The 14,717-nt window shown below is 49.0% G+C and overlaps 2 protein-coding genes across 7 annotated transcripts; one reads left to right on the top strand and one right to left on the bottom strand.

The window, feature by feature from the left end:
- Window positions 1-97: 97 nt before the first annotated feature.
- CDK2 (cyclin dependent kinase 2) lies at window positions 98-6,016 on the bottom strand. 2 transcript variants are annotated; one of them, XM_005611283.4, is made up of 8 exons: window positions 5,643-6,015; window positions 4,824-4,901; window positions 4,595-4,715; window positions 3,769-3,939; window positions 2,967-3,068; window positions 2,129-2,272; window positions 1,622-1,825; window positions 98-1,344 (listed from the first exon to the last, which is right to left on the bottom strand). In XM_005611283.4, the coding sequence occupies exons 1-8, from the start codon at window positions 5,756-5,758 to the stop codon at window positions 1,240-1,242; spliced, it is 1,041 nt and encodes a 346-aa protein (XP_005611340.1). In that variant the 5' UTR covers window positions 5,759-6,015; the 3' UTR covers window positions 98-1,239. The 2 variants fall into 2 exon arrangements, with proteins under 2 accessions (XP_005611340.1, XP_001504840.1); XM_001504790.7 differs by lacking the exon at window positions 2,129-2,272 and having other exon boundaries at window positions 5,643-6,016.
- On the top strand, window positions 5,880-14,685 carry PMEL (premelanosome protein). Of its 5 annotated transcripts, none has more exons than XM_005611061.4 (13): window positions 6,034-6,158; window positions 6,402-6,487; window positions 6,713-6,834; window positions 8,792-8,902; window positions 9,054-9,200; window positions 10,002-10,136; window positions 10,537-10,698; window positions 10,943-11,662; window positions 12,898-13,014; window positions 13,254-13,338; window positions 13,422-13,627; window positions 13,728-13,815; window positions 14,434-14,685. In XM_005611061.4, the coding sequence occupies exons 3-13, from the start codon at window positions 6,759-6,761 to the stop codon at window positions 14,573-14,575; spliced, it is 1,989 nt and encodes a 662-aa protein (XP_005611118.1). In that variant the 5' UTR covers window positions 6,034-6,158; window positions 6,402-6,487; window positions 6,713-6,758; the 3' UTR covers window positions 14,576-14,685. The 5 variants fall into 5 exon arrangements, 4 of the variants coding, with proteins under 4 accessions (XP_023497917.1, XP_005611118.1, XP_023497918.1 ...); XM_023642150.2 differs by having other exon boundaries at window positions 6,092-6,248; XR_011439440.1 differs by having other exon boundaries at window positions 5,880-6,487; window positions 13,728-13,975.
- Window positions 14,686-14,717: the final 32 nt, after the last annotated feature.

Genomic DNA, 14,717 nt, shown 5'->3' with positions numbered 1-14,717 from the left:
AAGTGGAGGTCTGAAACCAATTATCACATATACACATTTATATTCTCTCTCACACCATTTTTTCAGTAAATAAATACACAAAAGTAGAGGAAAGAGATGAACTATAAAATGAGGAACTTTTTTTTAATGAATTACAAACTAAATTACAAATAATGTTAATAGCAAGAACACTCAAGGACAAGAGGTGGGAGAAGAGAGACAAAATCATAGAAAGAAAAAAATGCTTTTTTTTTAAACATTCGCATTACAAAACCCCAAGGTGTGCACGGCAACAAATCCACCCACTCCGACTTAAAAAACTACTATAACCTGAAATATAAATATAATTGTTCATCCTTCTCTTAAAGAAATATTTTTTTCCAATGGCCTCGCTCAGTCACAGCCCTAAAAAAGTGTCAGCATTCTCAAAATGATGTCTAAAGCCTAACTTCCACTCCTACAGGATGGCCTTTAGAGGAAGACAGGAGCCAGGATCCCTGGCGCCTGAAGAATTAAGACTCTTAACAGGAAGAGAAAAATTCGAACATCTTTCACTTGCCTCATAAGGCCACAGTGAAGCACAATGCCTGTCCCAGAGCTCTGAAGACACCCTTGCCCATAGGAGAGACAGACAAGCGGTGTAGGGGCCATCATTTCTACTGCAGACTGTGGAGACTGGGTGGGAGTCTTGAGTCTCCCAGACTGTTAGGGGAGATGAAACACTAAAATTAAGGTATAAACTGGTTGGATCTATTTTTTAACCTAATTCTTTAAAACAGGCCCCTTCCTATATTTTTGTTTTGCTTGGTTTTCAAAAGTTCCCCCTTGGTATCAGTTGGCCTTACAAACACAGTGGCTGCAGGAGGCTTGGGGTCTCCGCTGTCCCAAACACGGGAAACAATAACTACGGGACTTTCAGAGACTGGGATGGCAAACCCTATGTGGGGGGAGGGGAAAGAGTCAGGTTTTTTTTTAAATATCAGCCCTCCTCAGCGACAAGGAAGAGGAGGGGAGAGGGTAGTGGAGGCTAACTTAAGTGCATCTAATACTGAAGCTTCCTTTCATTTTCACCTATTTTTCCCCTCCACACCTGTGTATCTCCAGAGTTGGCTGGCTGAGAGGAGAAGGTGAGTGTTAAGGCAGCCAGACAAGATGGGAGGGCAAATAGCCCAGGGCCAAGCCAGATCAGACCGCCCCCCCCCGCCACACCCCCTCCCGGAGGAGAAGGTGAGCCTAGGAGTGGTGGCTTAGGGAAGGAAATCAGAGTCGAAGGTGGGGTACTGGCTTGGTCACATCCTGGAAGAAAGGGTGAGTCAGAGCTGCCTTTGCCGAAATCCGCTTGTTGGGGTCGTAGTGCAGCATTTGCTAGAGGGAGAGATGTATGCTGACTTCAGTGATATGACAGTGGACTAAATGGGTAGCAGGTGTTCCAAGAAACTGGGAAACCAGAATTCTTTTTACCCAAGGCAGAGTTCCCATTTCCCTCCTCCCTTTATCTGGAGGGTGTGCCAACCAGGAGAGAAGCAGGGACTAGGGAAATGCTGAGACCCAGAGTGGAGGGTCTCATCCTTCCTTCATCCTGGACAAACCCTGCCCTGGGGGAGTGAAAGAGACGAAATGGGTGCCCACCCTCCACTCTCACCGATAACAAGCTCCGTCCATCTTCATCCAGGGGAGGCACAACTTTGCTAAAATCTTGCCGGGCCCACTTGGGGAAACTTGGCTTATAATCAGGCATGGAAGTAACTCCTGGCCAAACCGAGTCATCTGGGGTCCCCAGAGTTCGAAAGATCCGGAAGAGTTGGTCAATCTCAGAATCTCCAGGGAATAGGGCCCGCCGGGTCACCTGAAAATGGGGAAAGAGGAAAGGCCAAGACTCACATTGACGTCAGTCAAAACTGCCCCCTGTACAATGGAGGTTCCCACAGGCAGTGGAAGGTCAGCAGGGCCCCATGACTCCCTCCCCAGGGCCTTTCATGGGGTCAGTCACACAGAGCCTGAGACAATGAAGTCCCTTCATCTGTCTCCTCGCCCCCTCCTTCCTTCCCCCAATCATGGCTTTGTAGATCCCCAAGGCTGGGTGGGACTGGGAGGGGGTGAATGTCTGGGGTGCCACTGACATGTAGCAAAGGGATCCCAAGCCACTCACGGGGTGTGGGGTAGACACTGCGGTCATCCCCCCTCCTTGTGATGCAGCCACTTCTAGATAGGAGCACAGCGGGCAGAGACTGTGTCTTCCATTTCTTCTGTGTTCCCCACAGCACTTAGCATGGTGCTGGGTACACACTAGGTGCTTAACAAATATTTTTGGATGAATTGAGAGAGGAATATGGGCAATTGTAAGGTAATGCACTGGGGGATAAATGCACATTATATATATTATATATGTAGGCTATTGGTCTCCAAGCCCCCAGTTACAACCCAGATAAAGGACCACAAAACATATTGCTGATTTGATTTGAAAACTCAGCCCACTCCACTGCTGTATTATAGGGGATGAGAGCTCCCATATAAGGCTGGGCCTTAGGGATCCTTCAATCTGAAGAGCCAGAGGTTGAAGGGGGACGTGATCTAAGCCTGCAATTTAAATAAAAGGTGTGGATAAGGTGAACGCAGTTGGCTTCACCACATTCCTGGCACCCTACAGTAAGGTCTACAGGCCATGAAGGACATGCTAAATGGAATTCACTCTCCCAAATATATGCAGACTAAAGCTAAAACAGCTGCAGAAGTTATTTAGCTCAATTCAGGGATGAGAGATGTATACTGGATACTAAGGCTCTTTGAGGATATCCTAACATGTGTTTGACATCAGGGACAACAGTCCTATCTTTCCCCCACCAACCCCCTTGGTGCTACTCTAGAGAAAGAACCCTGCTACTCTAGAGAAATAATAGAAGGGCCATGGGTCTGGGCCAAGAAACAATTCTGTTGTTCTTAAACGTGGGGAGGAGTGGGCTGGGTGGAACTAGGGCATGCCTTCGTACCATCTCAGCAAAGATGCAGCCCAGGCTCCAGATGTCCACAGCTGTGGAGTAGTATTTGCAACCCAAAAGGATTTCAGGTGCTCGGTACCACAGGGTCACCACCTGGGGGACAAGAGTAGGAAGGTGAGGGTTGGTAAAGGGGCATGGAGATTCCCACATCTCAGCTCCTCAACACTATTCTGCTCTCAGCCTCTTAACAAGCAGCTTCCTTCCCTCCATCCCTTCCCTCCTTCTGACTTCCCCCAAGGGAAATGATTACATACAACTTCTTAGCCCAGAGTTAGCCTAGCCCATGGCTCTGGGGACCATATTTTCTGAACCCCCAATTTGTGACCTTCCTGGAAAACTTGAGACAAGTGGTCATAATTTTCTTTTTTTTTTTCTTTTTGGCTGGGAAAGATTCGCCCTGAGCTAACAATTGTTGCCAATTTTCCTCTCTCTCTTTTTTTCCTCTCCAAAGCCCCAGTACATGGTTGTATATCCTAGTTGTAAGTTCTTGTAGTTCTTACATGTGAGCCGCCACCACAGCATGGCTATTGACAGACAAGTGGGGTGGTTCCAGGCCCAGGAAGTGGTCATAATTTTAATGGTGTGCCATCCAGCTCTTCTGGCTTGGTATCTGTCAAACGCCAGTTAACCCTACTGTATGAACTCTGTGCATACTCTAAGACCTCCTGGGGTGTCAGAGATACTTTCCATCTACTGAGAGAAAAACTGCTGGCAGATATTTTTAGTAACTTTGTGAATGCCCTTGTTAACACCTCCCAGGAAGTTCAGAGAAGACATGCAGAGAGGGACTCACCTCATGAGTATAAGTACGAACAGGGACTCCAAAGGCTCTGGCTAGTCCAAAGTCTGCTAGCTTGATGGCCCCCTCTGCGTTGATAAGCAGATTCTGAGGTTTGAGGTCTCGGTGCAGGACCCGATGAGAATGGCAGAAAGCTAGGCCCTGGAGCAGCTGGAACAGATAGCTCTGACAAGGGAGGGAGAGAGAGGACTGTGTTTCTCCATCACAGTGAGCAGATTAGGGTCTGCTCTGTAGCTCCAACGCTCTACTAAACCTTTACTATGTTGGACTATAATTACATGTTTACAAGCTGTTTCTCCCATTGGATTGTCAGCCCAGTGAGGATAAGGAACAGGTCTTATTCAGCTTTGCATCTCTTTTCCATATCCTGTGCCTAGCACCTTGAAGGTGTTCAATAAATTTGCCTTGAATAAACATTTGCTGATAGATTGAAAATAGCTCAGGGAGTAAAGAATCAAGCCTTAAAACAGACAGTAGAGAGTCACTGGCTATTTTTCCCACCAAACAGGTGGAAGAACTTTTCAGAGGAATCTACCAAGTGCCCTGAAGCCCTATTTATCTGAGTTTCATCTGACCTTCCACCTGAGCTACTAAGTTGACTCACTCAAGTTTCAACTTCTTTGATTCTCCTGCCCAGCCTTGAAGTGAAGAAGCATAATGAGCAATGAAAGAGCCACCAAAGAAAGGGGGGTGTGTGTGTGTGTAGGGGGATGAGGGCTGAAAAGGAAGCCAACATTACAAATCATCACTCAGTCTGAATTGCCTGCCTTCAGTCCCCCCGAGATTCCCATGACGGGGAGGAGTTGACAGGAAGGATTACCTTGATGAGGGGAAGAGGAATGCCAGTGAGAGCAGAGGCATCCATGAATTTCTTGAGATCCTGGTGCAGAAACTCAAAAACCAGGTAGAGTTTGTTTTCTGTGTGGATGACATCCAGCAGCCTAGGGAAGAGAGGTCCAGGAATGGAGGTGAGGGAGAGAAATGCCCAGACTTCACAGACAGAAGGCATCCTCCTTTACTACCACAGCACCTCCCAGATACATACTTACTTGACAATATTAGGGTGGTTAAGCTCCTTAAGCAGAGAGATCTCCCGGATGGCAGTACTGGGTACACCCTCCGTCTCACTTGGAGAGGTTGGGAAAGCAGAGATGGGAATGTGGTTACAAATATTCCTTTTCCCCTAGTCCACTTATTCTCCCCCTCCCACCCCTGCAAGAGGACACCACCCCAGCATCCCCTAGGAAAGTCAGAGAAGAGAAAGGGGGCTGTAGGAGTTAATTCATGGGTGGACAGGGAGTGGCTTTTGGACACATTAAGGTCATTATTTCTTCTTCTCCCAGGGATAGGTGAGTAAAGCCTCCTGGTGAAGGTGAAACAGAGAGAACATAGAGGGGGAAAAAAGGGAATAGCAGCACCCAGCCTCCCTAGAGGCGCCAGTGAGGTTCAACTGTCATTCTTTCGGAAGAGGGAGAGAATTCTAAGATGAGGGTGGGGTTTGGACAGTAGGAAGGGCTTTTCATTCAGAAAGGTACTTTTCACCAGTTCCTACAAAACCCAGCTCCATTAGAAGTCCTGGACCCCATCTCGGAGGCCTTCTTACTCTTCCTGAGTCTTTCTGACGGCACATTTCGGGGGCGGGGGTTGGGAGGTATCACCCGGCTTTGGGGAGGAAGTTTCCCATAGATTCTACACTGCCCTATACTCTCCACAGGGAAACCTACTGTCCTCCAATCCACCTCTCCACCTCAAAAGAAGTCCCTCCCTGCTACCTTCCGGTCCCTGGACGGCTACCCGCCTGTTGGGGTGGGGGTGGGGGCACTCAAGGAGCTCCGGAGTTAGGAGTCCGGGGTACAGAGGCCACTCACGTGTCCAGGCGGATTTTTTTAAGCGCGACCACTTCTCCCGTCAACTTGTTTTTGGCTTTGTACACAACTCCGTACGTGCCCTCTCCGATCTTTTCCACTTTTTGGAAGTTCTCCATGAAGCGCTAGCGAGCCGGGTCAGCCCGGCCCAGGAGGGGGCGGCCTGGGAACCCTGCGGAAAGCGGGCCCCGGCTCTCGGGGGACCAAGGAGGGAAATACAGGGCTCAGCACCTCGGCCCCAAGTCGGGATGGAACGCAGTGTTTCTCTCGCTCTTGTCAATTTGTCCAACTTGAAACAATGTTGCCGCCTCCCCCCAGTTCACTGCCGCCACCAGAGGCCCCGCCCCTCCTTCCCGCGTTTCCCTGGCTCCGCCCCCAGCCCTTCCTATTGGTCAACGTCAGAGCCGGAGGGGCGAGCCCAGCGACCCTGGCCGCAAATAACCTTCCCGCGCGAGTTTGTTTTGAGGGGCGTTAAGACAAGTTTCTGCCTCGGTGAAGAGGCTGAACACCGTTTTCCAAGTACCTAATTTGGGCTCGAGTTTCCTACCTGTGTCCTTAGAGATTTTCTGATCTCTAACTCACCGTTTTCACCACCCTTAGGAAAAATGGGTATCGTCCTAAGATTACATTCCACCTGGCTCAGGGAGCCTCCTTCGAAGAGCAGGAAGCTGAGAATCTCAGGGGTTTCCTGGGGCTCGGAGGAGTCGTTGCCTCTGCCTCTCAGCCTTCCCTGATACTGTCTCTCTCTGTTTTTGCATGCAGGGTCTCTTTTTGGCTTTTTGAGAGGATCCTGGTTTGACTCAAACAACAGATTGATTCACTCTCCCATGATGAATTGTGTGTGTCCGGTACGTGTTATGTAGCTGCCCTTCAGTTAATTCTTTCCCAGGGGAATGGAGTATTTCAAGACGAAAGTGACTCAGTGAAACCAGAAACTGTCATTAAGTAGTGGGATGTCCAGGGACCAGGATCCCTTGTCAGTTTTGCCTTTCTCTGTCCTCCTGCCCCTCCCAGACCCTCTCTGGAGGGAGAGGGGGAAGGGCTATGCAAATGAGAACCCCTTTCTTATATAGGGGCTTGTCCCAGTCTCCCAGCGCCTTTGGTTGCTGGAAGAAGAGGATGGATCCAGTGCTCAGAAGATGCCTTCTCCATATGGCTGTGATGGGTACTCTTCTGGCTGTGGGGGCCACAGAAGGTGAGTGCGGGTTGTGTGGAGATGAACAAGTGTGAATTTGGGGTTGCACACCTGCTCTGGTTTTTCCTCTCCTAATGGAAGATACCCATTTAATTTACGTGAGGACATGGGTGCTTGAGCTCCCTCCCCACATTGAGATTTGGGACTGAGCCTGAAAATAATCCCATCTGCTTGGAAGGACAAGAGGACAGTGGGTCTTTATGGCCTTAATTCTGAGGCCCCCTGGGCAGTGAGATGGAACAGGGGCTCCAAGGGGTGAAATGAGTGGGAGACTCTTTTAAGCAATGTCTCAGACAATTGGGATAGCGTATTTAAAGGGAGAAGTAAGAGAACGTGGTATCGGATAAGAAGAATAAGGAGGCACAATATCCCCTCTTTGGAATGGAATGGGTGAACACAGCCCAGGCTTTTGTTCTGGGGCTGGAAGAGACAGGCAGAGGGTCTCAGCTGAGCATCACATGAAAGGGCTCTGGGGGATTGAGGCCTCGTGACAGGAGCAAGGGGTGGGGGTAGGGGTGGTGAGAGGGTCTGGAATGTCCTGTGCTGCTCTGAGGAGGGAGGGTTGGGAGTGGAGAAAGAATAGGGCATCTTATGATTCTCTTGCTCTAGTGGTGGGATGCTCAGTGAGATGCTTCCAGATCCTCCCTCAGAGGAATCAACTAGGTTCCCAGGACGCATTAGAAATGGAGTGAGGATAGTTTCTGGTGTGCTGAAATATATACCTCATATCCCAGTCCCCATTTTCTATCTCCAGATCCAGGGTCGCACAGACTTCTAGGAAGTTCTCCTTGATCTGACTTCCCTCATTCATGCCGCAGTTTCAAGTCTTATCCTTTTATTATGTTCCTTAGTGTATTCTGGAAACATTCTGTTCATACTTATCCACCTGAGGCTCTTAAAAGATTGTGCTTACTTTTTGGATCCTGATTTTTAAAATCATAAGAAGACATTTTTGGATATCCATAAAATTGTATATGGACTGAGTTTGATAATTTTGTCTAGTATAAAATGACATTGTGCTTCTTCAAGAAAATGTTCATATTTTTTACAGATACATACTGCATTTGTAGGGTTAAAATAGCAAGATGTCTGGGATTTGTTTTTAAATACTTTAGCCAAAACACAACAACAGTAACAAAGGAGGGATAAAGCAAATGTGGCAAAATGTTGGCAGTTTTTGGATCTGGGTAAGGCATATGGAGCTCCATCACAACCCTTTTTCTCAGATCTCTCTCTTGGTCAGTTAGAATAATTTTATCTGCTCTCTCCCCGCCCCCAATCTCTGCCTGCCTCTGATCCCTTCTCCTCACTTCTTACCAGTGATCCTTCTAAAACACATCAGATCATATTCAAAAGCTTCTGAAGGGTGAATTTTGTGGTATGTGATTATATCTCAATAAAACAAACAAACAAACAAAATCTTCGGAGGTGGCCTTGCTGACAGGGTAAAGGCCAAACTCCTTCACCTGGCACTCAAAGCCCCCAACCTGTCTTCTTGACCTCATCTCTCACAGGGCTCAGCAACCACGTTGCTGGTAGTCCCCTGTCATGCCATGTGCTTCCATGCCTCCTTGCATCTGCTCCTGCTGGGCCTTATCCCACAGGCCAACTCCTCACTGAAATCTTTCCCAATCCACCAGAGTAGAACTAATCTGTTTAGTTTGCCATTTTTGTGCACTTTGTGTATGTCTCTTATGGCTCATATTAAACAGTGGTTTGAATTATAGTAATTTATGTATATGTCCATTTCCTATACTTTACCTTGAATTGCTTCAGTGCCATGTCTTATAATTTCTTAAGTCCTTTGTACCTAGCATAGTACTTGGTACATGATGAGTATTCAGTAAATTAAAATGCACTTTGAATGTGAGAATGAGTGGGGCCACGTGGGATGACGTTATCTTCTGAGAAGGGACTGAGTGAGGATCCTAGGGCCCTCATGGTACCTTCCTTTTAGGACCCAGAGACCGGAACTGGCTCGGTGTCTCAAGGCAGCTCAGGACTAAAGCCTGGAACAGGCAGCTGTATCCAGAGTGGACAGAAATTCAGGGGCCTGACTGTTGGAGAGGTGGGAACTTGGCAATTTCTGGAGGGTATGGTGGGAATGGGGTAGGGAGAGGAGCAAGAACTGGGTTGGATATAGCTTGGGAAGATAGGAATGGAAAAGGCATGTGGGGAGGGGAAGCCAAGGAGTCCCACTAATTCAGCTGCCCTTCCAGGTGGCCAGGTGGCCCTGAAGATCAGTAATGATGGGCCTACACTGGTTGGGGCAAATGCCTCCTTCTCTATTGCCTTGCACTTCCCTGAAAGCCAAAAGGTGCTGCCGGATGGGCAGGTCATCTGGGCCAACAACACCATCATCAATGGTGAGTATCTCTCTACTCTAGGCCCTCTTCTAAGGGCTCCAATTCCCTGATATCCCCAATGAGTTCAGAGAATGCTCCCTTCCCCCTTTTTTTTTTTCTACAAATTATATATGTAATACATATTCATGATAGAAAAATTAGAAAACACAGAGAAAGCAAAAAGAAGAAAAAATTATAGTCTCTAAAATGGGGGACAGAATACCCAGTGGACCTAGGAGTTGGACAGACTTGCATTTAAACTTGCTGCTAGCATGTGACCCTGGGCAAGTTACTGAATTGTTTTGTGCTTCCATTCCCTTATCTGTAGAATGGGGATGATAGCTACCTTGAAAAGTTGTTTTGAGGATTAAAATGTGATATTATACAAAGAATTGAGCATAACACCCTTCCCTTGCCTATAATAGAGGCTCAGTAGATGTCAGCTGGTGCTGTTATTTTAATTTTTATCCCACTAGCTAGAGCACTCTAAACATTTTGATATATGACCTTCCAATCTTTTTCCTAAGTATCTACATATGAATATATATTTTTTAATTTTTATTGAGTTAATGATAGGTTACAATCTTGTGAAATTTCAGTTGTACATTATTGTTTGTCAGTCGTGTTGTAAGAAGTATCTACATATGAATATTTAATTGTAGTTTCCATTCTCCCCCACACCATCCCAAATGGGTTATACAAGGGGAATGTACTTCATAGCTAGGGAGTGTTCCAGAGCCCCTCTCTGGGAGCCGTGTTAGGGGTTTTGGTGTATAGATGGGAATGCCAGGGTTTGAGGGTGACTCTCTATCTACCTTTCAGGGAGCCAGGTGTGGCGAGGTCAGCCAGTGTATCCCCAGGAACCTGATGATAGCTGCATCTTCCCTGATGGAGGGGCCTGCCCATCTGGCCCTCTGTCTCAGAGGAGAAGCTTTGTTTACGTCTGGAAGACCTGGGGTGAGGGACCCCCTTCTCTGGCCTGTCATCTACAGTTGGATTCTCCTCTTCCTACCTGATCCCCTTTCTCTCTGGTCCCACCTCTGAAGCTCTGTGAGTTTCCCTAATCTTCATTTCCCCCATGGCTCCTTCCTCTTCTATAGGACTTAGCCCCTTCCAACTCGCTCTATTATAATTCTTTCTGGGAGCCCTTCTCCAATTATAGTTCCATCCCATGGAACATCTCATTAGGACTCCTTTCCTGCCCCCCATATCACAACCTTCCAAACACCCTCTGAAATAAGCATCCTTAATACCTCTCCAGACCTTCCTTCTCTGGTGCCCTGTTTCTAATCTTGCCCTTCAGTCCCCTTTGAACAGTAACCCCCACCCCTCCTACTTTTCTTTCCGAAAACCTCAGGCCAATACTGGCAAGTTCTGGGGGGCCCAGTGTCGGGGCTGAGCATTGGGACAGGCACAGCAGCGCTGGGTACACACTCCATGGAAGTGACTGTCTACCACCGCCGGGGGTCCCAGAGCTACGTGCCCCTCGCTCACTCCCGCTCAGCCTTCACTATTACTGGTAAGGATTTAGGAAGGGGCAAGATCAGTTGCAGGGCAGGAGAAGGTGGAGGGGCTTGGCTGGACTGGAAAGGGAAATGGTGTGTGACCTTAAAGGGGCAGAGCCAGAAAGACCTAGGGACAGAGGAATGTGGGGATTGGAGCCAGTGATGGGCCAATTAGTCAGCTTGGGGTTGGAGGGTGTGGTTGTGAAAAGACAAGCTGTGGCCTGGCCTGGTTCTCACCTTTTCTGGCTCCAATCCCAGACCAGGTGCCCTTCTCTGTGAGCGTGTCCCAGCTGCAGGCCTTGGATGGAAGGAACAAGCACTTCCTGAAAAATCAACCTCTGACCTTTGCCCTCCGGCTCCATGACCCCAGTGGCTATTTGGCTGGGGCTGATCTCTCCTATACCTGGGACTTTGGAGACAGTACCGGGACCCTGATCTCAAGGGCACTTGTGGTCACTCACACTTACCTAGAGTCTGGCCCAGTGACTGCCCAGGTGGTGTTGCAGGCTGCCATTCCTCTCACCTCCTGTGGCTCCTCCCCAGTTCCAGGCACCACAGGTGGATATGTGCCAACTGCAGAGGCCCCTGGCACCACAGCTGGACAAGTGCCTACTGCAGATGTTGTAAATACTACACCTGGCCAGGTGCCAACTGCAGAGCCCTCTAGAACCACAGCTGTGCAAGTGCCAACCACAGAGGTCATAAGTACTACACCTGTGCAGGTGCCGACTGCAGAGGACATAGGTACTACACCTGAACAGGTGTCAACCTCAGAGTTCCTAGGTACCACACTTGCAGAGATGCCAACTGCAGAGGCTAAAGGTATGACGCCTGAAGTGTCAACTCCAGAGCCCTCTGGAACCACAGTTGCACAGGTAACGGCTACAGAGTTGGTGGAAACCACAGCTGGAGAGGCACCCACCCCTGAGCCTGAGGGTCCAGATGCCAGCCCATTCATGCCTACAGAAGGAACTACAGGTAAGAGGGCCAGTGTGAACGAGGTTCACTGAGGTGGGGCATTTGTCACTACTCTAAAGAGCTGCTTTACCCAGGAACCAGATGTTACCCAATCCTTTGCTTAGCAGTGGAGTCCCTTCAGAGCCCCCACTGGTTTTAAAGCCCTCAAGGCCCTCTTAATGATATGGAATAGATCTGGAGTTCAGGAAACCAGGGTTCTCCCCTAGGCCATGGGGAGAGAGCTTGTTGCTTCTCTGTCTGAGGAGAGGTGTTGCCTGAGAGGAAGGCCAGGGAACAGACTGTGATTATATACATAATATTTATGTCTCATTTTCTTTTCTTTTATTATTATTTTGCTGAGGAAGACTCACCCTGAGTTAACATCCATGCCATTCTTCCTCTATTTTTTTTTTTGAGGAAGATTAGTCCTGAGCTAACATCTGCCGCCAATCCTCCTCTTTTTGCTGAGGAAGACTGGCCCTGAGCTAACATCCTCCTAACGTCTTCCTCCACTTTATATGTGGGACGCCTGCCACAGCATGGCTTGACAAGCGGTGCCATGTCCACACCTGGGATCTGAACCGGCGAACCCCGGGCCGCCGAAGCTGAACATGCGCACTTAACCGCTGCACCACTGGGCCAGCCCCTCTTCCTCTATTTTTTTTTTTTTTTTGTAGTATATGGGCCACCAGCACAGCATGGCTGCTAACAGAGCAGTATAGGTCTGTGCCGGGGAACCAAACCCAGGCCACTGAAGCAAAGCGTGTTTAACTTAACCACTAGGCCACCGGGGCTGGCCCCTATATTTCACTTTCTGTTCAAGTGTAAATGGAAAGTTTGCTATTTATTTACATTTGAACAAATTCTGACACTATTTCCTGCCCCCGATTCCCATCCCAAAGCAGGTTAACTGGGGATTGTGGTAGAAACACTGAAAAGGGAGGAATGAGATATTGATACTTAGATGACTTAAGAGATGTCCAGTGTCTAGCCTGGGGCCTGGCACAGTATGGGGTGTGATAAATATTTGGGATTTTTTAAAACTCCAACTCTGTCCCTAACTGTGTAACTCTTGGGCAGTCATTTCTCCTTTTGGGGCTCAGTTTCCTTACCTATAAAATGGACTTCCCAGGTCTTGTCTGACTCCAAGTCTGGATCCATTAGCCCTAGCTCTACCTGGAAAAATGCCTACTTGGCCTCTGTTTCCAGGTGAGTCATTTGTCTCCTGATTTGCCTCTTCAATCCTCTCCTGCCAGGCTCCCAGAGCCCCCTGCTGGATGGCACAGCCACCTTATTCCTGGTAAAGCGACAAGTCCCCCTGGATTGTGTTCTGTATCGATATGGCTCCTTTTCCCTCACTCTGGACATCGTCCGTGAGTCTTGCCTACTTTGGGGGCTGGTGGAGGGAGGTGTTTGCTGCCTGGGGCTGGCCAGTGGAAGCATACCTTGAAAGGAGTTACTCACCTGGACAAGAAGAATACCCAAATCCCAGGGTTTTCATTTGAAAGCACAGGGGTGGGAATGGGGGAGCAGCCCTGGGGCTTTTCTGTCTAGGGGCCGTTGGGGAGGCTGGGGAAAGGAATCCAGACTTAAAAATCTTCCAACTTTGCAGAGGGTATTGAGAGTGCTGAGATCCTGCAGGCTGTGCCCTCCAGCGAAGGGGATGCGTTTGAGCTGACTGTGTCTTGCCAAGGCGGGTGAGTGTCCCACTGATTGCCCTGCTCTTGGGAGTCTAGTATTCCTTCCTAGACCCCCTGACCTAAACTGACACCTTTCTCAGGCTGCCCAAGGAAGCCTGTATGGACATCTCATCGCCAGGGTGCCAGCCCCCTGCCCAGCGGCTGTGTCAGCCTGTCACACCCAACCCAGCTTGCCAGCTGGTTCTGCACCAGGTACTGAAGAGTGGCTCAGGGACCTACTGCCTCAATGTGTCTTTGGCTGATGCCAACAGCCTGGCAATGGTCAGCACCCAGCTTGTCATGCCTGGTAGGTACTTGGACAAGATCTAGGATGAAGGGGAGTGGGCAGAGGCTATCTGGCAGGGAGCAGACACTGACTGAAGCTGTGCCTGGGATTCTGCTCACAGGTCAAGAGGCAGGCCTTGGGCAGGCTCCCCTGTTCGTGGGCATCTTGCTGGTGTTGATGGCTATGGTGCTTGCATCTCTGATATACAGGTGAGGGCCCCACCATCCAGCGTACACCCCCTTATCCCTTATTACCACCACTCACTCTTCCTCAAGGGGAGAAGGAACCACCACTCCCTGTGAGGAAGCATGGTGTACAGGAAGGAGCCCAGACTTGGAAGTTAAACAGGCCTGGCTTGCAGTCTTGCTGGTGAGACCTTGGAGGAAGTAGCCTAACCTTTCTGAGCCTCTGAAAAGTAGGAAAATTAATACCTGCCCTGTGGGGGATGTTGTCAGGATTAGAGACAATGTGAGTAAAGCTGGTTCTGAGGCAAGAGTGTAATAAAGGATCATATTGATGATTGTTATTAATAAGATAAAAAGTGGAGGAGGTTGGCTGAACTGAGTTCTTCACCTGTAAGAGGGGCAGATCCCCAGGCCTGGAATGCCAACGTCCTCAAAGCAGGGAAGCTTGTAGAGTGAGAGGGGAATGGACAGAGGTTACCATATAAACAAGAGAAATGAACCCTGTTTGTGAGGAGAAGAGGAGGCAGCTAGGATCAAGGCCAAGTAAACCTGGGATGTGGGTGTGTCCTCTTCTTTGGAGAAGCACAGACAGGCTGCCCTTGTCCATTGCTTACCAGTTTCCTTCTTCTTCTCCCAAATCAGGCGCAGACTTATGAAGCAGGGCTCAGCTCTCCCCCTTCCCCAGCTGCCACACGGTAGAACCCACTGGCTGCGTCTGCCCTGGGTCTTCCGCTCTTCCCCCTTTGGTGAGAGCAGCCCCCTCCTCAGTGGGCAGCAGGTCTGAGTGCTCTCATGTGATGCCATGATTTACCCAGGTGTGGACAGCAATGCCTCTCTTGTCTCCAGTCTTCCCTTGGAGACTACCATTACCTGAAATAAATCCTCAGAACCTGGTGCTGTTTTTTTCTTGCTTCTGAGAGAATCGA

Source organism: Equus caballus, chromosome 6, assembly GCF_041296265.1.
Source record: "Equus caballus isolate H_3958 breed thoroughbred chromosome 6, TB-T2T, whole genome shotgun sequence".
Lineage (NCBI taxonomy): Eukaryota > Metazoa > Chordata > Mammalia > Perissodactyla > Equidae > Equus > Equus caballus.
This window is presented reverse-complemented; position numbering and strand designations above follow the sequence as displayed.